Consider the following 25872-nt stretch of genomic DNA (forward strand, 5'->3'; position numbering starts at 1 on the left):
TTTTTTTTCGGATGTCCTGGGACAATTCTCTCCTTCGCTTTCTGTTGTCCATGTTCAGTGTGGTACACACCTTTTCACCAAACAGCAGGGTGACTACTTGTCTCCCTTTAAATAGGCAGACTGACTGATTATGAGTTTGGAAACACCTGTGATGTCAATTAAATGACACACCTGAGTTAATCATGTCACTCTGGTCAAACAGTTTTCAATATTTTATAGAGGTACCATCATTTTTGTCCAGGCCTGTTTCATTAGTTTGTTTTTTTAAATAATTATGTTAATCAACAATTCAAAAGTAATGGCTGTTTTTGATTATTTAATTTTCAATAAATGTTTATTTATTGTTACTTTTGTGAGTTTCAAGTGATTTCAGTGAGAATTGTGGGTTTTTCCTTCTTTAACTGAGGGGTACCAACAATTTTGTCCACGTGTGTATGTACCAACCCGGTCTCACGGGGATTCGTCATGAATCCGCCGGTATAAACCACTTTCAGATGAGATTACCACAGCCGGTTTCGTTCGTGGTGAGCTGCACGAAAAACATGACGACATCGTGTTGGTGCGCACGAAACCGAAACAAAAACTTACATCACAGTTTCACGAATCCCCGTGAGACCGGGTTGCAACCATGTACATGTGATTTCTCAGGGTTTTTTTTTATTTTTAATAAATTTGCAACAATTTAAAAAAACTTTTTTCGCAATTGTCATAATGGGGTGTTGTGGATAGAATTTTGAGGAAAAATGGATTTAATCCATTTTGGAATAAGACTGTATCATTAAAAAATTGTGGAAAAAGTGAAGCGCTGTGAATATTTTCTGGATGCACTGTATGTGACGATCGGAGTTGGTTTGTCTGTCTGTCTCTCTGTTAGCAACATTATTCAAAATTGGCTTTACGGATTTGGATGAAATTTTCAGGGAAGGTCAGAAATGACCCAAGGACCAAGTGATTAGATTTTGGCAGTGATGCAGCTTATAGTCTGAATCCACAAATTTTTAAAAAAGATGTCAGCTATCAGAAATGATACGACTGGCAGCCATGGGAGAATACTGCACTCTCTGAGTGCTTTTGTAGTTCTTGTTTGAATCAGTTTGTGGTTTGAACATCTGTGGCTGAGTTACTTCAATATTACAACTTGCCACTGTGTTTTCAATGGAGCGAGAGGTGTTGATTTCAGAGATCTACCCATTCTCGAGGTGTAAAGTTACATCTAAACCATTTTAACTAAAAATGGGATGATTTTCATTGAATAAACCTGCTTCTAAAGACACAGCTTTAATTTACAGAGATGAGTTTTAAGGGATTTAATGAATGTCTAGAGAGGAACTTCGATGCAGAAATGAATATAAAGCAGAACCTACCCTTGAACTTGACCCTTCCTACAGTGTCTCCACCAGCCTTTTTATCGAACAAATCACACCAGACACACTACAGATGACTCCCAGACCCAATATACCCACATCTATCAACCGGTCCTTCACGGTGAGGCATCCCCATTGCAGTCTAAGGTGAAATAAACATGGCAGTATGAGTGTCATTGCTGCCCCGGTCACACTGCCTGTCAAACCCATCAACAGGGAGAACCTGGGCACCAGTAGAGCCAGCAGGTATGATGTTAGCAACAGGGCGCCGCGGACAACCAGAGCTGGACGAGACACACCTCGGCCTCCATGCTTGGAGTAAGATGAGACAGCAGCATCTGAAAGGAGAATGAAGCAGAGAAGGTGAAAAGATATCCAGTGTGTGTGAGGGTGACAGTGTGTTGATCATGTTTGGGGGTCACTCTGGTCTGACTCATTGCTGCACAGTTCCAGGTTCACAATCAGGGGATCATATTTTTAAATGTTATGACTTAAATATACTAAGGTGGTATAAGTAAATATTAAGTAACCTCACTTACAGTATAGTCAGAATTGTCAATTGACAATTTAAAAAGAAAAAAAAAAACACTGAAGAGGACAAAAATCGACTGAAACTCATTACATCATAATCTGAAGACTTCACAGCCATTGACAGTTGTTTCAGAAAATTTCAGCTGTGGTGAGCGATGTGTTGATAGTCTACATAAGGGTTATTTTTGACCTCTTTGAAAAGTTTTTTATGTTTTATCTATTTCATAATTACTCCACCAAGGAACACAGTAGAATCATGTGGTGATCGGCGTACATGTGTCCGTCTGTCTGTTTGTTTGCAACATTGTTCAAAAACGGATTAACGGATTTGGCAGAAATTTTCAGTGAAGGTCAGAAATGACACAAGGACCAAGTGGCAGGGATGTGGCTTATGGTTAGGATCCACGGATTTGTTAAAGATTTCCATATCATTGTGAGATAGCATCACAGCGTCACTGTAACTATGTCAGCTACCTGCTGACGATCACATGATTGTGATCCTACAACAAATCGACTATTGCGTACCACAAAATTTTTTTTAAAGATTTCATCCATCGGAAATGATGCAACAACTGAGAAGCATTGGCAGAGTGCTGTCTGAGTGTTTCCTTGTTATTTAGGAATTGACTATTTGTCTTATATGTGTATTTTTAGTGTCATTTACCAATGTTGTCATACACTCTAAAAATAATGTTTTGGCTTTACAAGCAAAAAAAAAGAAAGAAAAGAATAATGCAATAATGAAAATTTCAAATTAAACTATGTTCAACCAAAAAAAACTACATGGAGTTGGGGGAATTAGTTTTTCCTCTTTTCCTCCCTAAATTTTTAAGCTGATTGTACCAACTAGTTGAAGTTGCAGTACCAATGTGCTCCAGTGTTAAGTAGGCTGGAAGGAGAATATTAATCCTCAGCTCAAAGCAATAACTACAATTTTCTTCAGTGAAGAAACATGTAGTTATATAGTTGGAAAATCAAAATTTGAAAAGTTATGATGACATAGCATGATCAGTGGATCAAAACTCCACTTTTAATAGAAAGTCAACTGGAAGCTCATCCTCTGTTCCAGCAAAACTTTCATTAAACCGAAACAACTGGACACTGCCCATTATACACATTTTACTATTCATGACCTCTAAACTAATAAATTTTCTTGTTCAAGAGTAACTTTACAACATGACAAAGTAAAAAAATGAGTTTGAACTCCATTTTATAGACCAGCATCCAGGACTCTGCTTCTTCAGTCTTCTGATGCTCCACAGAATTCAAAGATATGTTCTACATGTTTTACATTAGTCAGTGCAACTCAGAAAACATACACTACCTGTCAAAAGTTTGGACACACCTCCTAATTTAATGATTTTTCTTTATTTTCTTGACAGTTTAAATTGTAGATTCTCACTGAAGGCATGAAAACTATGAATGAACACATATGGAACTATGTAGTAAATAAAAAAGTGTGAAATAAATCGAAACATGTTTTATATGTTGGATTCTTTAAAATAGCCACCTTTTGCTTTGAATACTGTGTTGCACACTCCTGGCATTCTCTTGATGAGCTTCATGAGGCAGTCACCTGAAATGGTTTTCAACAATCTTGAAGAAGCTCCCAGAGAGGCTGAGCACTTGTTGGCCCTTTTGTCTTCACTCTGTTCTTAAAGTTATGATGGACTGTTGTTTCTCTTTACTTAGCTGATTGGTTCTTACCATAATATGGATTCTAACAGTTGTCAAATAGGGCTGTCAACTGTGTACCATCCTGACTTCTGCACAACACAACTGACGGTCCCAACCCCATTAATAAGGAAAGAAATTCCACAAAGTCATCTTTAGAAGGCACACTTGTGAAGTGAAAACCATTTCAGATGACTACCTCATGAAGCTCATCCAGAGAATGCTAAGGATTTGCAAAGCTATCATCAAAGCAAAGGGTGGTTACTTTGAGGAATCTAAAAGACAAACATATTTAGAGTTTTTCACAATTGTTTTTTTCCTACATTAATCCATATATCTTGCTTCATAGTTTTGATGTCTTCAGTATGCATCTGCAATGTAGAAAGTAATATAAAAAAAGAAAAAATATTGAATGAGAAGGTGTGTCCAAACTTTTGACTGGTATCTACTGTACAATGCATATCAATCATCACACCCCAGATCTTAAAGTTAGACTCAAATGGAAGTTATAGTTTCTGTAAGAGGATCACACTTTAGGAAAGTCAGTGGCTCGGAATATGAGAATTTTCACCTCTAAGCACACAGGTCTGCAGTATTTCAGCAGCAGAGTAGAATGGTAGAGGGTAGGAAAGAAGGGCTTTAGCCAACAGACACAGGTTGACCAGAGGACGCAGGTCAGAGGGAAGGTTGTCAGTGATGACTTCGCTGGTCTCTGTCCCCCAGGTCAACACCGCCTAATGAAGGAAAGAAAGAATCCATACAATGAGTCAATAAGTCACTCCACTTGTGTGTCCCTTTTTCCATCTCTGCAGATCGTTGTCAGATGGATGCTGAGCAAAATGCAGACTCTTATTCTGTATTTCTGTTTTCACATTTGCATTTTTGTAATAATTTTACTATGAAAAAGTAAAATGAAGAAGCTGTAAAACTGAAGTGGGGCTGACACTACAAACCCATGTTTTGGGGGTCTTGAAAAATGTTATCTTTGAAAAGGTTGTTGTGTTAGAGCAACCTCTATCTAGTTGCCACTAACCAGCAAAGAAAACATAGTTTTCATGATGCAGGCTGCCCCATGGGTCCACCCCAGCATGCTGTTGAACTGCCCTCTGTCCTCCATACTGCCCTCTAGAGGAGGCAGGAAGATCTGTGAGGTGTAGGAGAAGATGATGACTCCCACTGAGACAATGAAGTTCTCTGGATCCACAGACAGGGACAGCGAAGACCAAGACCAGCTGCTGGCTCGACTCAAACAGTACAGCATGACCAACAAGCTGGAAGAAAAGATCACAAAAAAGTCTTGAAAATACATGCAAAGTTAATCTTTTAATTTAGTCAGTAAATACAGACTTACTTCATTTTTCATTCTGAGTTGTACTGAACAATGTAAGCAGGGCAAAGGGTAGGAAAAGAGATTAATAAAGTGGCAAATTTAAAGTACATCAAAATAATAATCTTGCAGTCTAAATAAAACCCTGTATCACCAGATGTGTTGATTTTTCCATTGTCAACTGAAAAAAAAAATCAAGTGATCCTGCATAGTTTCACAAAACCTCTCCAGTTTTATTTACTTTATTGAACCACTTAATAGCCAGTTTAGTTAGCTCAACAAATGTAATGTAATACCACAACCAACACACCATGGACATCCAAAAAAAGAAGCCACCCCGAGACTCTCAACCATCTGTAAACTGAAAGGACTTTACATTGCCCCTCATCTCCTTCTGTTGCAGTACCAAAGCATCATCCAGTCCAGCCTCCTGTACTGCTCCACCTGCTTCTATAGCACGCTAACTGTTAAAAACAAAACCTAATTCATACGCATACCCACCACAGCCTCCAAATTAAACAGTCTTCCCACACCAAACTTCACAGAATTAAACAACAGGGTCAGTACACAAATTGCTAACATAATAGAACAGGACACAACACACCCACTGAACACATGCGTCACCCTCCTCCCCTCAGGACATAGATACAGAACACTGAGATGCAGACGAGCACGGCTAGTCTGATGCCATCTGTTCTAGCAACCCTTAACAAAAGGCCAAGGTGATCTGACCAGAGTGAAAACTACACTTACATGTTGAACAGTGTTTCTGTAGAATGTCTTTTTGTTTTGTTTTTGTACTGTCCTGTTAATGTAAATCAACTGAAATGGTTCTGTGGAAAAGAATTTCCCCACGGGGACAATAACATCCAAGTCTAAAAAAATCTAAACAATTCTGAAAGCATCTCCAAAAAATCGAGCATTACTTCACTAACTAATGCTGTACAGCTAACCCAGCCCGAGGTGCCACAAAGTGCATTCAAGCAGTTACTCGGTGCAACATGTGGTTTGATGCTTTTATTTGCTGCTTAACCTCTGGTCCCTGGTGTGAATTATTCCAACAAAAGTGCAGTAAAAACCCAAACTAAATATCTCTATCTCTGCATGAGTGTTGAATTTTAAGAGACTGAACTGGGCCGTAATGTGTATGTGCGCAGGACTTAAAAGGCCAACAAAGCTCTGAGAGATCAGATAGCTCTAAGAACTCCAGTAGCCAGAGAAGTCAGACTGGTTCCTGTGTTTTCTGTCTCATGCAAAGCACCTGGCATTAGAAATAAATCAAAGAACCAGTAACAGCAGGGTACAGTGGGTGAGAACAGATAGCTTAACCAGCAGCAGCTGCAAACACCATGAAGTGTTGACAATGAGAGCACATTACACAGACTGGTGCAGTGATTGGTGACTTTTTCATGAGATACTGGTCAACCTGTACAAACCCACTGCTCTGTCAGAGCAAACGTCTTTCATTCCATCACCTGATCAGTATGTGAGCCAGAGAGCAGAGCAGACTGAGAGTGGAGACTGGTCTGAGATCAGTCAGCAGCAAGCAGGGCAGAAGGAACACCAGAGACACCAGTGAACACACTGATCTCGGAACAGCCAACGCTGAGAGACTGTCAGACAACAGACTGGTGGAGACGAGAAGATACAAAGTACAGGTCATCAGCAGTTCAATGACCTGAAAGAAAACACAAAGAGCCATTTTTGTGTCATATTTTTACTGGATATTGAGGGAAACAAAGAACATTTCCTCTCTTAAGTTAAGTTTTTTAGTGTAATGAGCCACAGGATGATGCAATTTCACTGGTTTCCAGTGCAATTCACTTTGAATAAAGGTTCTTTCTGAATCAAAAACAATGCTCAAAAGTGACAGTATTTTATGAATCTTCCACAGTCTTAGAAGATTGTTTCATATGTTTTAAAGAAAAGTCAGAAGGCTCAGTTTATTGATGTGTGGCCTCATTTGCAGAATACAGATTATGTGTGCTGGTTTATATTAGTGTTACCTGAGCTATATTAACCATCCATCCTCCCACTCCAGACCAGTTTGGCCACAGTCCTTTGCAGCAGGCCTCCATAATGTCCAGGTAGGTGCGTCGTACTCTGATCTTTGACACTAATCCTCCACTAAAATGTAGGGAAAAAAACAATTCTATTCATTGTGTGATATCAAAAAGAGGTATAAGACAATCCTTTATTGATCCCACACCAGGGGAAATTTGCATTGTTACAGCAGCAATAATCCAACCCAATCCAGCTTTATTTAGCCTATATAGCACTTTAAACAACCACAGTTGAAAAAATACACATCTCTACTCTGACCAAAGTAGAATTAAGATGAAGAATCCAGTATTAACATTGTGGTTTGTAAAATAAATCTAAAAGTGCAAGATGCAGCAGTGCATTTTTTTTTTTTTAAATTTCTGATCTGAGATGATGCTGATTATATTCAACCAGTTTTATGTTAACATCAGCCAGTGATGCTGATGTTGTACAGTCTGACAGCAGATGGTATGAATGACCTGCAATAGTGCCCTTTCTTGCATGGTGGATGTCTCAGTTTGCTGCTGAGGGAGCTGCTTCAAGTCCCCACGGTCTAGGTATAGGACTCTGCAAATTCACATTTATTTTAGCTGTGCCAGAACGGCATATCTAAACCTCATCACTGCTGAATGAATGAAATATTGGTGCATCTGGGCCGTAAAAACTCTCTGTTCACATAGAAGAAGAGGTTCAATTCCCCTGAAATGCCTTAATGAAGCAGAAGGAATACATATGAGAATGATTTTGTTCTCATAAATAATAATTACCACTGGTGAAAATGCAGAAGTGTAACTCCATCTGTACAGTTAGTTAAAGTGTGGTGCAAATGGGCCAGAATGTCAAACTGTAATATGATAATTAAGTGACATTGCAGGTAGCCAACAGGCCATGAAATTCACTAAATTTAACAGAAGCCCCACCTTCGCTCCTCTTCATATAAACAGGCCACCAGGGTCCTTCCTGTGTGGTTGCAGATCCAGGCTGACAGAACCAGCAGTACCAGACCCACATAACCTGACTGGACCAGAGCAAAAGGCAAACCCAGTACAAAGATTCCCTAAGGGAGAAGAGAGAGGCAAATAATGAACATACAAAGGTAGGCTGATAATGAGGTACATTAGAAATGTGGAGTGATGCCTCAAAACCTCCTTATGGAGCATCCTGGTATTTGAATGCTTAAGGCACAAAACATATCACAATGGCATTTCTGCTTTGATTTGCATGTCAGTAGCTTCTCTTCCTCCCTGTGTTCCTCATACTATTTACATGAAGCAGAAATGATGATTACCTTACACTCCTTCAGATGGTTTCTGTTATTTTGATTAGGACAGGATTTAAAGGTTTTCTTTTTCACTTGTTCAGTCAACATTTTCAGTGAAAAGGAAAAAGGAATAAAAAGGAAATTGTCTCTTTTTAATGATGCATCTATAGCAAAAAAGATGGAACATATTTGTACAGATGAGTGGTATATAAACAGTAAAAAAAACCACAAGGACATTTTCTTGTGATGAAATGGTAAATCTTTTTGGTGTCTCTATAGTGAAAAACAGGCTCTTCTGTTATTTAATGGTATATCTGCAGCAGTGGCGGATCTAGAAAATTTTATATGGGGTGGCAAAGGGGTGGCATGGGAGGACCGTGTGTGGAAAGCCCCATATATGTAAACAGATTCACACAAAAACACTTTTAAACTACTTATTGTTGAATAATGCAATGTTTCAACACACTCTCCAAGTAGTGCGTAGTATTTTGTACGTGGATTATTTGAAATTTGATGCGTGGGACGTAAAATGTCCTCCAATTCTGGAATGACCCTTATCATAATAATTTAAATAATCACTGGAAATGAGTAAAATGTGAAAAGTCAAAATAAATATAATAAGAACGGATGAGAAGGAATGGAAGAGAATAGAGATGAAAGAAGTGTTTATGATTGGACGATGAGGAGGCGAGGGGAGAGCTCTGGCGTGATGCCTGGAGAGTCTGAGGATGCAGGAGACCAGCAGGAGCAGAAGGAAGAGAAGAGCCGAGCTTTGGCCCAGCACCAAGGGAAAATGGAAGTGACTGCCAGACAGAGAAGAAGGAGGGAAGAGAATGGAGGTGAAAGTAGGAGGCAAGAAAAAGGAGGAGAGGCAAGAGACGAGAGGAGGAGGACACAGAGAGGAGAGAAGGTGGAAGGAGAGGTGCAGCCTCACTGCAAGAGAGCATGAGGTGGGATGAGAGGAGATCAGAGGAGACAACAAGCTACTTTGATGGAGTTGCTGTGTTTTGAATGTTGAACATGGAGATACGCAGACTCGGAGAGAGTTATGGAATCACATCATAGATGGTAGACAGAAGCACACACTGAGTATGCATAAACAGACAAGCACACATTCTCTCTCTTTCAAGTTACTATTTTGTAACTGGTGTCTGTTAGGCATATGCTGATAGAGCTTTGATGTTCAGATGGAGCTGCTGGGGATGAAAGCAGTTTGAGAGACGTCTGACGCTCAAGTATCTGATTTCATCTCCCCCTCTGTAGTTGCACTTCTGTTTCTCTCTATGTTTTTGCCAGCTAATTCCTCATTGGTTACTCCGAGCACAACCTGAAGCAGCTTCCAATCACAAAGGGCTAAAATAAAGCAAGAAAGAAATCCCTGATTGGCTTGAAAAAAAAATAAAGAAGAAGATGATATTTTTATTTTAACACCCAAGACACCCCATGTGTGCCTTATTTGGCTATAGCCAGGAGATTTCTTCACTTAAAGAAAACATAATAATAGCATTCACCTCCTTAATAGCCAGGCGTCTCATACTTCTTTCCTGGAAGGAGCAGGCACCTCCCAGCTTTACTAGATGGATTAGAGACATCATGCATTTTCTAAGACTTGTAAAAATAGAATACACCCTGAAAGGCACTTTGTACAACTTCAGTAAGACTTGGTCCCGATTTTTGGAAAATTACGACAGCTTGCAAGTCCCACTACATAGAGATGAATAAAAAATAGCAAAGTAGGAGAAGGATGGATGACATCCCCTCCTCTTTTATTTCTTTATTTTATTGTTCAGTCTTTATTTTATTTTATTTATTATTGCTATGTTAAATGTTATTTATTATTTAATTACTTACAAGTGCTTTGGTTTACTTCTCCATATCTTTCCTAATAATTGTATATTTAAAGGGGGAAAAAAATGACTCATCACAACATACACTAATGTTCAAAAGTTATGTTAAATGGTGCATTGTGTTAGCTCATGCTGTTGAAAGGCTAATTGATGCTTAGAAAACCCTTGTGCAATTATGTTAGCACATGAGTAAAAGTGTGAATTTTCATGGAGAGCATGAAATTGTCTGGGTGACCTCAAAATTTTGACTGGTAGTATGTACATGTCTGACACTTTTGCAGTCTTAGATTGATCACACACAGTACAATCACATATGTAAGATCTGGGCCTTGGGGCTAAAGGGAAGGCTGGGGTGGAATGGGACAGTGTGAGCAGGGCATGGGAGAGGAATGGCAACCTTAAATACCGTAACCAAAATTGACAGCTGTTCTGTGTTTTGTATTTTCCTACCTGCATTGTGTGTCGCAAACAAAATGTATTAAAAATGAAGGTAATAGAAAACTTTATTTTATTTTGGGCATGTTGACCAAGCACACACACACACACACACACACACACACACACACACACACACACACACACACACATACACACATACATACATACATACATACATACATACATACATACATATATATATATATATATATATATATATATATATATATATATATATATATATATATATATATATATGTCCCGAAGAGTCAATATTGGCTACCAAACAGCATCAAGAGGATCTTGGCAGCAGAAACTGAAAAATAAGAAAGATTTTTGCTCTTTAACCGCTCCACATCTGGACTTCCCAGTACAAGATTTCAACTACTGTCCTTCAGGTCACGTCCAATATTTTATGCCAGGACATGCCTTGTTCACAAAAACTGACAGAGAAATGTCTTTCCCCACCATGAGGGGATTAGGTAGAGCTGACACGAGCAGAAACAGACAGGTTTGACATTTAAGTAACTGGAAGTGCCAATTTTTAAACCATGACAAAAGTCCTATTCTTGAGTTCAATCAAAATTGTTTCATTTGACTAAATTCAATGGGAGAAAGACAGGATAAATGTACTGGACAAATGGGATTTAAACATATTTTTCGTAAAAATACGGCATACTCCTGAGTTAATCAAACGTATTAAACTAATTGCAACCGCTACTTCCGTTGTTGCAAGGCTGTCCATGTTGTCCATTATATCTGAATAAAATCAAACTACTTTTATGGTAAATATGATATCTGACAGGGAATGATTAATCTATCAAATCAGTCCATGGTGAATAGAAAATCAACTCTCAACTATACACTGGAAGTAAATCCATAGAAGTATAGTATGTGTACTGGTGGCTCATTACATAGGCTTTGTCTTATAATTAAAAAAAAAAAAAATTCCTGTAAGAAAAGAGTATGTCCAAAGTAACAACAAAACAGAAGAAATTATAAATTTCTTCATTTCTGAAAAAAAAAAGGACAGCGTCCTGTTATTTAATAGTGAATATATAATAGAAAAAAGTGGCTTTTGCTATTATTTAATGATATATTTTTTGCGGAAAATGTGACACTTCTGTTCTTTAATGGTATATTCACGGTATAAAAACTACAAACAGCTAAATAAAGTTAATTTAATAGTAGTAAATGGTGTAAGTACTAACTCACAAATGCATGACAGTTATGCTTTTCAGATCATCTAGGGACAAATCAGCAATAACAGAGCTACACTATGTACACTATATTATACTATACTTAGAATTTTTTTAAAAATGGGGACAAAATAGGGACATTGATCATTTTGTTGTGGATTGTGTTTGGATTTGAAAATCACAATTAACTTATACCCAACATTTTTAGGGCAGTTGAAAGTAAAATGTAACTCATAAACAGGCTGTCCTTTAATCATAGACAGATAAATATTAGTTCTTCTCAATGTAAAAAGCATGAAGTCCACACCTCTGATCTGTGATGAAGACACACAAACTGGAGCCGTCTCATGAACAATCAGTGAGGAAATCAAACTGAGCTTTATAATATTCCCAAGTTGGGAGCCTTGAGAGTTGGAGCTGGTTTTTGCATTTCTGGCAGGAAATTTTGTCTCTAATAAAAACTTTATTAAGCTGGCAGACAGTCATTTATATTGGCATCAATAAACCACCACAGGAAAATACATATTTTCTTTTTAGCCTCGATAAAAGATAAAACTGCTGTTCTTTTTTTCCCCCCAGTACTGAGACATCTGTTAGCAGACAAGACTGTGATCATTGCACTGACGACTGAAACTTAAAATTCACTCTTCATCTTGATTGTTAATGTGTTCTTGTCCACAATTGTGTAGGATTTTAAACAAGCATCCTGCAAAACATCACCTTTAAAACTAGAAAAGCACTCAGAGAGCACAGTACTCCACCAAGGCTATTCATTCCCAAATATGACATTGTCAGAAATTCAGCTTTTTTGTAGAAATGTAGCATTTTTTTGTTTATTAGTTAATGATGATCAGAAATCATGGCAACATAGAATGTGGCCATTTAATACAGATGGACCAACAAACAAAATGACCTTGCGCAGAGCACAGGTGTGTATTTTGCATGTGTACGTTATGTAAGGATACCGAATTGAGGTACCTAAATATGTAGCGGGTGCCGGGAATTTATGGGACTTGGAAACATCTCCACAATTTTTGTGGCCTTTTGGGCTTTATTTGATACGTCAGCGAAAAGGCAAACAGGAAGGGTGGGAGGAAAAATGGGGGAAGACATGCAGTAAAGGGCCGTGAGCAGGAATAGAACCCAGACCACTGCATCGGGAGCTATCTAGGCAACCAACATCCCCATAATTTAATCAGTTATTTCTTATATCATTTCCAATAGATAAGTCCTGATAAGTCAAATCAATGGTTGAATTGTAGTCATAGTTACAGTGACGCCGTGACACTATCTGGCAATGATACAGAAATCTCTAACAAATCGATTGATCCAGACTACAAGCCGCATCACTGCCAAGATGTAATCACTTGGTCCCTGTGACATTTCTGACCTTCCCTGAGAGTTTCATCCAAATCCGTAAGTCTGTTTTTGAAAAATATTGCAAACAGGTGAAGTAAAAACACCCTTCAACCATAACTTGACCTATCTGTGGCCTGAACTGACAGGATTACTGAACAGTTAAATTGGTGAAAAATTCTGATTACAGAATGCTGCAGGTAATGCACAACCTACAAAAGGTTGTTCATTCCACGTTTTGCAGAGTTTCGAAAAAAAAAAACTGCCAACAGGAAAGCACAATAAAAATTTGAGTTTGTTAAAATCACTATTTAGGTTTGGGGCTGAAATCTATAGCTAGATAAAAACTGAGGTTACATAAGTAGCAATTTATAGATTCAAATAGGCGATTTAAATCAGTTACTATGTGACATCATCAGTTTCCATAGCAAAATTTTTCCACACTGCCTGACAGAAACTTGGGCTCTCATGAAAAGAGAGAATAAGTTAGACAGACAAGCATCAACAAACCAAACACATAAAATATTTGCTTGTCCAGTAAATATCATGTGTTAGAATATAATGTGTGCATGCCAATCTGCTGCCATCAGCAGTGATTATAGTCTGTGTTCTGACAGCCATCTAATGCAAACACCTTTCATATTAATCCAGCTCAGCTCCTGGAGGAACGCGCTTGCACGCGTGTGTCTTCACTTGTCAGTGTTTGTTTACATGTGTCTGCGGATGTGGACACTGTATTCATACCCCATGAATGATGTCCTAATGTATTCTTCAGGGACCCTGTGACACTGTTCAATTACACCACAGTTATTCAGTGAAAGAACACATTTACATGAGTGCACTGTTTGAATACGACTAAGCATTTACAGCATAATGGGCTATTAGCATTACTACCACGAGGACACACTGTGACTGCAAGATCCTCTTTAAAAAAAAAAAGATTTGATTCATGCTTAATTTGATTACTGTAGAGCGCCTGACAGACAGCCTGCAAGACAAGGCATTGTTCAGTAAAATGAAAATACAATGGGAGCGAACAAAATAGTCTATTTAATGCTTTTTGAGCATAGTGTGTGTCTTAACATCTAAATAGTTGGCATTTACATTTTGCACTTATTTTTAACAAGAAGACAGATGGAGAGGGACACATTAAGTTTAGGGGGAATTGGAGGATTGATATGCTGAAACTGAATCCAAAAATGAATTTACAACTGCAATTAACATAAATTATGTTATGGGAAAGCATCTGGAGTTCCTAAAAAGGACTGAAGTGTAGTACAGTCTAGCATTAAAAAGCATTGCTGTTCATCAGGGGACTGAAAAACTGGGATGAAGAAAAAATATTTTATTATATTGCAATGAATGAAAAACAATGATCCAAGCTTAGTAAGTGTTCTGCCCGCAGATGACAATTCATCATTTCTAGTTAAATAACATACAGTTTAAAAAGCAAGTTAAAAGTATTTCATCAGAATTTTATTGTGAAAGATCAAGTTGGAAGTATTTCATCGGTGTTTTACTGTGAAAGGTTAAAAGGATCTGCTTTGCATTGTGGGACAGAGATGCTCATATGTACACACGCAGAGAGAAGCAGACACATGGTGACAGCATTCCTCCTGTTACGTTTTTTCCTACACCCGCGAAAGCAATGGCTGTAAGTTTTTCTTCATTGTTTAACGTTCAGGACGGCCATAAGATGCTTGATTTGACTGTTGTTTATTTGTAGAAATGCATTTATTGTGGTTTATTCTGTTTTAATCACGGTAATATATGCTAATGTCTAACTGTGTCAACACGTTTTTTAGCTTGTGAACGAGTACATCAGCATATCGGTGGCTTGCGTGACAATTTGCATAGCATGTTAACATAGCATTTAGTCAGTAGTTTGATGTTTAATGACTGTTTATAGCACTTGCTCGCGGTTTATATTAACCAGGCAACTTTACAACTAAGCTAAAAATGCCTTTTTTCTCTTCTCTGTTTGTATATTGCAGTTTCACTCATAAGTTTTCACCTGTCATCCATGAGATGCTAATAAAGGAGCAAGGCGCTCGCTTCCTGGCTCGTGAAAACCGAGTTTGGCTGGCTGTTTAACTGCGTTGACATACAAGTTGTATATAACACGTAGAGAGAACAGTACAGTGAAAAGCCATACCATCAGTGGATGTAAAATAAAACAACACAGCCATGGACACAGAAACCAGTGTCAGAGATGAACAGGCGAAGTCAGAAGCTAGCCTAAAGAATTCCATTGCATCTAAATCTTACAAATCTGCCCATAAAGCAAGCTCCAGACACTCAGCCTCTTCCAAGCCTTCTGTCGCTGAAGCAGCCATCAGAGCCAGAGCTTCAGCTGAGGCAGCGCGTACCAAGTCAGCCTACGCTAAAAAGCAGTTGGAAATTAAGAAGAAGAAAGCCAGATTAGACCTGGAAAAAGCTACTCTGGAAGCAGATTTAGAGGTCTTGGAGATCGAAAAGGAAGCAGCAGCTGCTTGCATCGAAGCTGAGGTCCTAGAAGCAGCTGCAGCTTTGGAAGATGAGGATGTGCAAAGTGGGAGGAGCACTGTTCCACCGCAAGTGGTGCAACAGAGAACTGAGGACTATGTGCAACGCCAAACACAGTTCAGTCTGCAAGTCAACACTCCACTCACACATAATGAGGTTTCCCACTGTGTGAAAAAGTCTTCTCTGACAACATCACCTGCAGTCAAGAAGGAAAAGCACACACATATCTTCTCACCTCTAGCTAATGAGAATATGTGTGCAGCCAATTACACACATACTCCAAATCCACAAAACAATCTCCAAAAACAATTTACCACAGATAACACTCTCACTCCCGGTCCAGTGGATGACCAGCAAAGACAATGCAATCAGCACCTTCCTCAGTACACCAGCAGCCCACCTATGATAGACTTTGCCAAGTTTCTTGCACGCAGAGAGCTGGTGACCACAGGTCTCACAAAATTCGACGACTCACCAGAGAACTTCAGAGCATGGCAGTCATCGTTTCTCAATGCAACACAGGACTTGGAGCTCACGTACAGCGAACAACTGGACCTCTTAGTCAAGTGGCTTGGTAAGGAGTCTTCTGAACACGTGAAAAGAATCCGAGCTGTTCATGTTGCCAACCCCAAAGCTGCTCTCGAATTGTCTTGGGATAGACTACAGGACTGCTATGCCACACCAGAAATAATCGAAAATGCCTTGTTTAAAAGATTGGATAGTTTCCCCCGTCTGTCTGCCAAGGACAACACAAAACTGAGAGAGCTTAGCGATCTTCTCATGGAGCTGCTGGTAGCAAAGGGTGATGGCTATCTTCCCGGACTTGCTTACCTCGACACTCCTCGTGGAATAAAGCCTATTGTAGAAAAACTGCCTCCTGGCCTACAGGACAAATGGCTTAGCATAGGTTCCAGATACAAGGAAGAACACAGAGTGACATTTCCTCCCTTTTCCTTTTTGTGGACTTTGTTTATGGCCAGGCCAAAGCCAGAAATGACCCAAGCTTTGTCTTGTCCAATAGCAGCCAATCTTACAACAAACGTGATAAAGCTCCCTTTAATCTGAGTGGGTTCAAGACTGCTGTATCTGTGCATAAGACAAATGTCACTGCAAGCTCTGATGCAGGCTCAGACAACGATCCTGCTCGCTATTGCCCTGTTCACAGGAAAACTCATCCTCTGGCTAAATGTAGAGCCTTCAGAATGAAAACACTGTTTGAACGAAAAAACATCTTAAAAGAGCACAAGCGGTGCTTTAAGTGCTGCTCTCCAAACCACCTTGCTAAAGACTGTCAGACTATTCTGAAATGTACTGAGTGTGAGAGTGACAGACACTGTTTTGCAATGCATCCAGACTCAGCCCATCTCTCTGCTCCATCACCCACAACTGAGCCAGATGCAGAACCTCAAGACAGCCGTGCACTTGAGGTGACGTCAAGGTGCACTAAAGTCTGCAGTGAAGGCAGCCCTTCTCGGTCATGTTCAAAGGTGTGTTTAGTACGAGTCTTTCCTCGAGGTCAGTCAGAGCGCTCTGTAAAAATGTATGTCATCCTTGATGATCAGAGCAACCGTTCACTTGCTCGCTCTGAATTTTTCCAACTGTTCGGGGTTGAAGGCAACCTGTCGCCATACATGATGAAAACATGTGCAGGTACGACAGAGATGACAGGAAGGAAAGCAGTGGGCTTTCAAATTGAAGCAATAAATGGAGGCATGTGCATGGATCTCCCACCTCTCATCGAGTGCAATGAAATAATGAACAACAGATCCGAAATACCGACACCAGAGGTCGCCCTTGCTCATGCCCACTTAAAACATATTGCTCCCAACATTCCAGAGCTAGATCCTAATGCTCAGATGATGATTCTACTGGGGAGAGACATGATACGAGTGCACAAGGTGAGACAGCAAGTAAATGGACCTCATAATGCACCCTTTGCTCAGCGCCTGGACTTGGGCTGGGTGATTGTGGGTGAAGTGTGCATCGACAGTGCTCATAAACCCATTGTAAGTGCCTTCAAGACTCACATCTTACAGAACGGACGTCCATCTCTCCTCACTCCTTGCCACAACAGCATTGATGTAAAAGAAAAACCAAGCTACGGCGGGGAGCAAAGGAGTGGCCATTTTAGATGCACATCAAAGCCCTTCTCAGCAGAAGACAAACTTGGGCTCAAGGTGTTTGAACGTACAGAGAACGACAACAAGTGTGCTATGTCCTTTGAGGATGAGATGTTTCTAAAAATCATGGAGAAAGAAGTCCATCAGGATGAAATGAACAGTTGGATTGCTCCCTTGCCGTTCAGGTCGCCTCGTCTCTCACTCCCAGATAACAGAGAACAGGCTTTGTCTCGCCTCAGCTCTTTAAGACGCACCCTCACCAAAAATCCTGAAATGAAACAGCAGTTCTCTGCCTTCATGGAAAAGCTGTTTGAGAACCAGCATGCAGAGCCTGCACCACCAATCCAGGAGCAACGTGAATGCTGGTACTTGCCCATCTTCGGTGTATATCACCCCCAGAAGCCAGCACAGATACGAGTCGTGTTCGACTCAAGCGCCCAGCAACAAGGAGTCTCCCTCAACTCAGTCCTGTTGACCGGGCCTGACCTCAATAACACTCTCCTGGGCGTCTTGCTACGGTTCAGAAAAGACCTCATTGCAGTCACTGCTGATATTCAACAAATGTTTTATGGATTCCTAGTGAGAGACGACCACAGAGACTATCTGAGATTCCTATGGCACAAGGATAACAACCTGTCGAAAGAGGTGGAAGAGTATCGCATGCGTGTGCATGTATTTGGAAACAGCCCGTCTCCAGCGGTCGCTATATATTGTCTCCGGAGAGCAGCTCAGCAAGGTGAGACAAAGTTTGGAGCAGACACCAGACAGTTTGTTGAGAGACACTTCTATGTGGATGACGGACTGATATCGCTTCCCACAGAGTCTGCAGCTATAGACTTGCTGAAGCGTACTTGTGCATCACTTGCTGAGTCGAACCTGAAACTCCACAAAATTGCTTCAAACAGCCTCGCTGTGATGCAGGCCTTTGAACCTGAGGAACTGGCTTCTGGAATCAAAGATTTGGGTCTTGATGATGAAACCCTGCCGACCCAAAGGAGCTTAGGATTGTGCTGGGATTTAAACACAGACACCTTCACATTCAAAGTAGCTGTTGCTAACAAGCCATACACTCGCCGTGGAGTACTCTCCATCATTAACAGCATATTTGACCCTCTAGGACTGGCGGCACCGGTGACAGTTAGGGGCAAATTATTGTTGAGAGAGCTGGCTGGTGGAATTCAGGATTGGGATGCCCTTCTTCCCGATGACAGACTGAGTACATGGGAGGCATGGAAATCATCGCTCCAAGAGCTGAGCAGCCTTAACATACCTCGCTGTTACGTACCAATGTCGCTCTCAAGATCCTCATACACCGAACTGTGTCTCTTCTCTGACGCCTCAAACTGGGCCATAGGGGCAGTGGCTTATCTCCGAGCTGTCACCGAAGATGGTCGCTGTGAAGTTGGATTTGTACTAGGGAAAGCAAAGCTAGCACCACAGCCTGAACCCACAATTCCCCGACTTGAGCTATGTGGGGCTGTTCTGGCAGTTGAGATGGCAGAGCTGATCTTAGACGAACTGGACCACAAACCAGACGCAGTGAAGTTCTACTGCGACAGCAGAGTGGTCCTTGGATACATCGGTAATGACTCGAAACGTTTCTTTGTGTATGTGCATAATCGAGTGCACCGCATACGCCAGACAACGTCCCCAGAACAGTGGCACTATGTCCCTTCAGAACAGAACCCAGCAGATCTGGCGACGAGATCTGTCTCCGCATCACAGCTTATGGACACAAGGTGGTTCAAGGGACCTGACTTTCTCTACAAGCCTCCTGAGCCTGAAGTCCATGCACTTTTTGAACTGGTAGATCCTGAAAAGGATGTAGAAGTCAGACCGCAAGTGACTGCCTTTGCTACCTGTGTTAAAACCAGGAGACTCACCTCTGAACGTTTTCAGCGTTTCTCCACGTGGGACTCCTTGTTAAGAGCTGTCGCCTTCTTAATTCACCAAGCACGTTCTCACAGGCCTGCAGACTCCACCGACCCATTACACCACACATGCAAGGGATGGCATCGATGCAGCAGGCCTCGTACACCTGGAGAGCTTGCAGCTGCTAAGAAACTTATACTTGAAACTGTTCAGAGAGACACATATCCGGAAGAGTATGCTGCTCTTCAAGCAAAAAGGGAAGTTTCTACTTCAAGTGAAATCCTGAACCTTGACCCCTACATGAATGATGGTCTGTTGCGTGTTGGGGGACGACTTAGACATGCTTCACTTGAATCAGAGGTAAAGAACCCAATCATCCTCTCAAAGCACAGTCACGTAACCAGACTGCTAGTAAGGCATTATCATATGGCAGTGAAACATCAGGGACGACAGTTCACAGAGGGGGCCATTAGGGCAGCTGGTCTGTGGATTGTTTCTGGAAAGAGGCTGGTTAGTTCTATTCTTCATCACTGCATAACATGTCGCAAGCTCAGAGGGAAGGTAGAGGTACAGAAGATGGCAGACCTGCCTCCAGAGAGACTCGACACATCCCCACCTTTCTCTTATGTAGGACTTGATGTGTTTGGACCGTGGGCAGTAGTCACTCGTCGCACACGAGGGGGTGCGGCTCACAGCAAACGATGGGCCATTCTGTTCACATGTATGAATACCAGAGGTGTCCATATTGAAGTCATTGAATCGTTGGATACTGACAGTTGCATAAATGCACTGAGGAGATTCTTTGCAATTAGAGGCTCAGCAAAACAGCTCAGGTCAGACAGGGGCACTAATTTCATTGCAGCTAGTTTGGAACTGGGCATGGGACAGCCTGACGAAAAACAAACCAGCATCCTGAAGTATCTCCATAGCAACGGCTGCACATGGAAGTTCAACCCACCACACGCTTCCCACATGGGGGGAGTGTGGGAGAGGATGATTGGAGTGACACGCCGAATATTGGATTCCATGCTTTTGCAGAACAAACACACTCATCTGACACATGATGTGCTGTGTACCTTAATGGCAGAGATATCAGCAATAATCAATGCACGGCCCTTGGTTCCTGTCTCATCGGACTCTTCCTCACCGTTTCTGCTTTCCCCTGCCATGATCTTGACCCAAAAGCCAAGCTTGCCTGCTCCACCTGTAAACTTTGCTGAAAAAGATCTCCTGAGAGCCCAGTGGAGACAAGTACAAGTGCTTGCTAATGTATTCTGGAGCCGCTGGAGGAACGAGTACATTAATACTCTGCACTCAAGACGCAAGTGGCATAAAACGCATCGCAACCTGCAACCTGGAGACATTGTGATGTTAAAACAAGGCCAAGCTCCTAGGAATGAGTGGCCTATGGCTGTTGTCACATCTACCTTTCCAAGTAGTGATGGCAAGGTTCGCAAGGTCGAGGTACGGACATCATCTAAGGGAACATCAAAGACTTACCTGCGACCCATCTCTGATGTCATCATCCTCCTTGAAAAGGACTAACAAGTAAAAGTTAAAGTTAGTGACATGGTAATGCCAGACGGGGAGTGTTCTGCCCGCAGATGACAATTCATCATTTCTAGTTAAATAACATACAGTTTAAAAAGCAAGTTAAAAGTATTTCATCAGAATTTTATTGTGAAAGATCAAGTTGGAAGTATTTCATCGGTGTTTTACTGTGAAAGGTTAAAAAGGATCTGCTTTGCATTGTGGGACAGAGATGCTCATATGTACACACGCAGAGAGAAGCAGACACATGGTGACAGCATTCCTCCTGTTACGTTTTTTCCTACACCCGCGAAAGCAATGGCTGTAAGTTTTTCTTCATTGTTTAACGTTCAGGACGGCCATAAGATGCTTGATTTGACTGTTGTTTATTTGTAGAAATGCATTTATTGTGGTTTATTCTGTTTTAATCACGGTAATATATGCTAATGTCTAACTGTGTCAACACGTTTTTTAGCTTGTGAACGAGTACATCAGCATATCGGTGGCTTGCGTGACAATTTGCATAGCATGTTAACATAGCATTTAGTCAGTAGTTTGATGTTTAATGACTGTTTATAGCACTTGCTCGCGGTTTATATTAACCAGGCAACTTTACAACTAAGCTAAAAATGCCTTTTTTCTCTTCTCTGTTTGTATATTGCAGTTTCACTCATAAGTTTTCACCTGTCATCCATGAGATGCTAATAAAGGAGCAAGGCGCTCGCTTCCTGGCTCGTGAAAACCGAGTTTGGCTGGCTGTTTAACTGCGTTGACATACAAGTTGTATATAACACGTAGAGAGAACAGTACAGTAAGGTTACCATCATAGTGAACTTGTGAGCTCATTACAGTGAAAGTAAGGCTACATGATATAGGAAAAAATGACACTGAAATTCTGTTTGTCTATGATACATACTGTGAGGAACTTTTATCAGATGACTCAAATATACTGTGGTACTAATTTTAAGAGGCAAATAAATTAATTGTGTTGCCATGTGGTGGCAACAATTGCAAGACTGTGTCAACAGAGCACCTGTTTTTGTTCCAAGTCAAGATTTTTGTAGCTGAAAACAACAAAAACAAAACAACTAATGTTGCATAAGTTCTTGCAGCCAAATGTTCCTTTTAAGCATTTCTCTGTTGTTTGCTGCTCATTTGGTTGTGCACATGTAGAGTCTTCTTGTCAACAAACTCTGTGTCTCATAAATGAAGATCTAAAAAAACTGCTTTGCATGCATTGTATGTGTATTCATGGACTTTGACTGGGAGCAGATGATGTTCTATCAGATAGCTTCTGCTATACACTACCATTCAAAAATCTGGGATCACTTAGCAATGTCATTATTTCTGAAAGAAAAGCATTTTTTTCAATGAAGATAACATTAAATGAATCAGAAATACAGTCTGGACATTGTTAATGCGGTAAATGACTATTCTAGCTGGAAACGGCTGATTTTTAATGGAATATCTACATAGAGGTACAGAGGAACATTTCCAGCAACCATCACTCCTGTGCTCTAATGCTACATTGTGTTAGCTAATGGTGTTGAAAGTCTAATTGATGATTATAAAACCTATGTACAATTATGCTAGCACATGAATAAAAGTGTGAGTTTACATGGAAAACATGAAATTGTCTTGGAATTGTAGTGTGAATTAGTCATCAAAAACCACATCCATGCAAGTTTTCCTATAGTATCAAGCAGCAAAGAAGTTGACAGTTATTGTTATATTTCAGTGCAGATTTGTTCTCTTGTCTTGTTAGGAAAAATGTTCAGACCATGCGTGTGCCATGTATTTGTGTACCTGTATAGCGTTTGTGACATTCCAGCTGGCTTCCCAGGCGGTGATGGTGGGATAAGGATTCAGACCTGTGCTGCTGGTATTGGAGCTCTGACCTGCAGTAGCTGAACTGATGCTGGCTCTCTCTTTTTTAAAGCTTCCACACAGTCCAGATGTCTCCTCCACAGCTCTGTCTCCATCAAGCTTCTCCTCTTCATCTTCAGAAAGTGTCTGTTGTAGCGCAGCCAGTCTGTAGGACCGTATCCTGTTCCCCTGATTCTGGCTGAAATTTAAGTTTTCCTTACTTCCCATCCTTCCAGCTTTCGTCTCAGAAGATTTTCCTTCTGTGTCATAACTTCCGTTGTTTTCAAACCAAAGGGAATCTTCAGTGGAAACAGCTGAAGTGATGGTGATGGTCTTGGTTCCAGAGGAGATGACAGTAGTTCTGGTTTCTTTAAAAGCCGGTCTCTCCTGCCATAAAGTGCTAGTGGATGCTGTCATGTCAGGATCCTGTGCATCATCTTTGTGAGTTAGAACCAAGCTGTTGTCTGTTGAGGATGTTCTTCTTGTGTCATCAAAGCACAGATTATTTGTGCTTGTCATATTGTTAAGGGGCAGTCTGCTGTCCTCACAGTAGGTCCGGTTCAACTCATCACTCTGAGTCAGAATCCGCATCTCCTCATCTTCTTGAAAGATTCTGTTTAACATCAAAACTTCCTTTAAGTTCATATTTTACTAAGAAACAGGACACGAAGAAAATCTTAGAAAACAGCATATTTTTACTCCTTGACAGGTTCCACAAGTATTTAGACAGAAAAGAACAGCAAAGGTGTCCAGTTATGTGATTGTCCTTTCATGTGCCGAATTACATGAATGATGGTTGACCACAAATAGTACGCTTCAATTTAACAAAAAAACAACAATAGTTGAAGCCTACACTTGTGTTTAATGTCAACAAAAATACTAAATAACATAATAAATACAAAAAAACATGTTTCAGAAAAATTATAAACCACATTTGCACATCCATTACGACTGACTTATTTAATGTTCAGATATGTTCACAGATCCTTGTTAGTCATAATTAACCAATTTACATTCATATATTCATTGATAATACAATATTTGAACAGTTTCTGGCATGTTTATTGTAAACCAACAGTTGAGTAAATCAGTACAGAATAGATATCACAATGTGGCTCACCTTGTTGTCCAGTCCAGATGCAGCCTTGACGCTGCCCATCCCCACAGAGACCCAACAGCACTCCAGGGCTGCCCAGCGTTTCGAACCCAGCGAAAAGAGCCCATCGTCAGCCTCAGTGTGCAGCGTCAACCTCTTTTACTCTGGAGTCTTCAGGTCTGAGGCAGCTGAACTGAACCTGGATACATAAGCATACAAAAATTCTCAGCCTAAAACACAGACGCACACCAAATTGTAGGCCGATAAAGTACACACAGGACTCACATTTACAGCCACATGAGCACATCTACATAAATACCCACATGCACAGGTGTGTATAATGACTGACAAGTTGGTGAGCTGTAACATTATAATATGCTGGTGCTTTCAGCGGTGAAGGAGTAAACAGCTATAATGGCCCACATAGTAAATAAGTACACTCAGAAACGTAGTGGCAAAACTTGAGCTAGCTGAATACAATCCAATTATTTCATATATTTATATGCTGCAATATATAAAGAATCATATATACAAGAGTAAAAAAATTGTAATAGTAATTAACATTGATAATCACAGACTATAGGTCATACACTCAATAAAAATATAAACGCAACACTTTTGTTTTTGCTCCCATTTTTTTTATGAGATTAACTCAAAGCTCTAAAACTTTTTCCACGTACACAATATCACCATTTCTCTCAAATATTGTTCACAAATCTGTCTAAATCTGTCTAAATCTGACAGTGAGCACTTCTCCTTTGCTGAGATAATTCCTCCCACCTCACAGGTGTGCCATATCAAGATGCTGATTAGACACCATGATTAGTGCACAGGTGTGCCTTAGACTGCCCACAATAAAAGGCCACTCTGAAATGTGCAATTTTATTACACAGCACAATGCCACATATGTGGCAAGATTTGAGGGAGCGTGCAGTTTACTAATCAGCAATTAGCCTTTCAACACCATTAGCTAACACAATGTAGCATTAGAACACAGGAATGATGATTGCTGGAAATGGGCCTCTGTACCCGTGTGTAGACATTCCATTAAAAATCAGCCGTTTCCATCTAGAATACTCATTTTCCACATTAACAATGTCTAGACTATACTTCTGATTCATTTAATGTTATTTTCACTGAAAAAATTGCCTTTCTTTTAAAAATAAGGGCATTTCTAAGTGACCAGAAAACTTTTGAATGGTAGTGTACAATACAGGGAGGTCAATGAAATAAAAAAAAACCCAACAACAATAAAATAGAATAAATATGGACAGGAGGTTGCATAAAGGAGGTTGGAACATTTCCATATACAGATGAAACCATAAAATGTCATTTTAGACTTGTGCTTATATAACTTTTATGTAGATTGATATAATTTATTGTATCAAATTTATTGTGTGTTATTGTCTTCTGTGTTATATTACTTTTTAATCCTTTTTTATTTACTTTTTTGATGTAAAACACATAAGTTACACTTGCTATAAAAAATGTAGTATACAAAAAAAATTCTAATTAGTTAATATTTAGTTAGAAATTACACATGAAAGTTATAGGATTCACCCACTGTTTTCCTGTTTCATGCCCTTAGTGCATCTGGATTTTTGTTGATGAGTGATCATTCCATGTTTTGCCCCAGAGTGTGGTTAGTTATGCAGGGCAGCAGGAGGAGCCATAGAACAGTAGTGTCTGGAATTGGGTGGACTGAACCAGAACTTCTTCTCCCTTCTGATGTACTGCTCTAGTTCTGCACAGCATTGACTGTGTAAAGACCCTTTTTGGATGAAATGCTTTAGCACCTGTCGGCAATGGCAATTTCATATGTTTGTATTTTTTAGCAGCTGTA

General features: G+C 40.3%; 2 protein-coding genes across 2 annotated transcripts; one reads left to right on the forward strand and one right to left on the reverse strand.

Moving 5' to 3' along the window:
- Positions 1-741: 741 nt before the first annotated feature.
- LOC110952192 (vesicular inhibitory amino acid transporter-like) lies at positions 742-24186 on the reverse strand. The gene is made up of 8 exons (XM_022195621.2): positions 24054-24186; positions 22874-23546; positions 7860-7996; positions 6903-7023; positions 6372-6574; positions 4603-4840; positions 4141-4303; positions 742-1702 (listed from the first exon to the last, which is right to left on the reverse strand). The coding sequence occupies exons 1-8, from the start codon at positions 24155-24157 to the stop codon at positions 1383-1385; spliced, it is 1959 nt and encodes a 652-aa protein (XP_022051313.2). The 5' UTR covers positions 24158-24186; the 3' UTR covers positions 742-1382.
- LOC127537707 (uncharacterized) lies at positions 16629-22469 on the forward strand. The gene is made up of 2 exons (XM_051960751.1): positions 16629-21391; positions 21732-22469. Exon 1 carries the CDS (start codon positions 16748-16750, stop codon positions 21080-21082), a length of 4335 nt encoding a protein of 1444 aa, XP_051816711.1. The 5' UTR covers positions 16629-16747; the 3' UTR covers positions 21083-21391; positions 21732-22469.
- Positions 24187-25872: the final 1686 nt, after the last annotated feature.

The sequence above is a fragment of the Acanthochromis polyacanthus genome, chromosome 16 (assembly GCF_021347895.1).
Source record: "Acanthochromis polyacanthus isolate Apoly-LR-REF ecotype Palm Island chromosome 16, KAUST_Apoly_ChrSc, whole genome shotgun sequence".
In the NCBI taxonomy this organism is placed as follows: domain Eukaryota; kingdom Metazoa; phylum Chordata; class Actinopteri; family Pomacentridae; genus Acanthochromis; species Acanthochromis polyacanthus.

What these genes read in the sequence shown, in the direction of transcription:
- LOC127537707 (XM_051960751.1), top strand. Translation starts at nt 16,748, where the DNA reads ATGAAAACACTGTTTGAACGAAAAAACATCTTAAAAGAGCACAAGCGG.
- LOC110952192 (XM_022195621.2), bottom strand. Translation starts at nt 24,157, where the DNA reads ATGGGCTCTTTTCGCTGGGTTCGAAACGCTGGGCAGCCCTGGAGTGCT. An exon ending in CATCTGGACTGGACAACAAG is followed by an intron (nt 23,547 to 24,053) that starts GTGAGCCACATT and finishes GATGTTAAACAG; the next exon opens with AATCTTTCAAGAAGATGAGG. An exon ending in CTGGCTCACATACTGATCAG is followed by an intron (nt 4,841 to 6,371) that starts GTGATGGAATGA and finishes CTTTTCTTCCAG; the next exon opens with CTTGTTGGTCATGCTGTACT.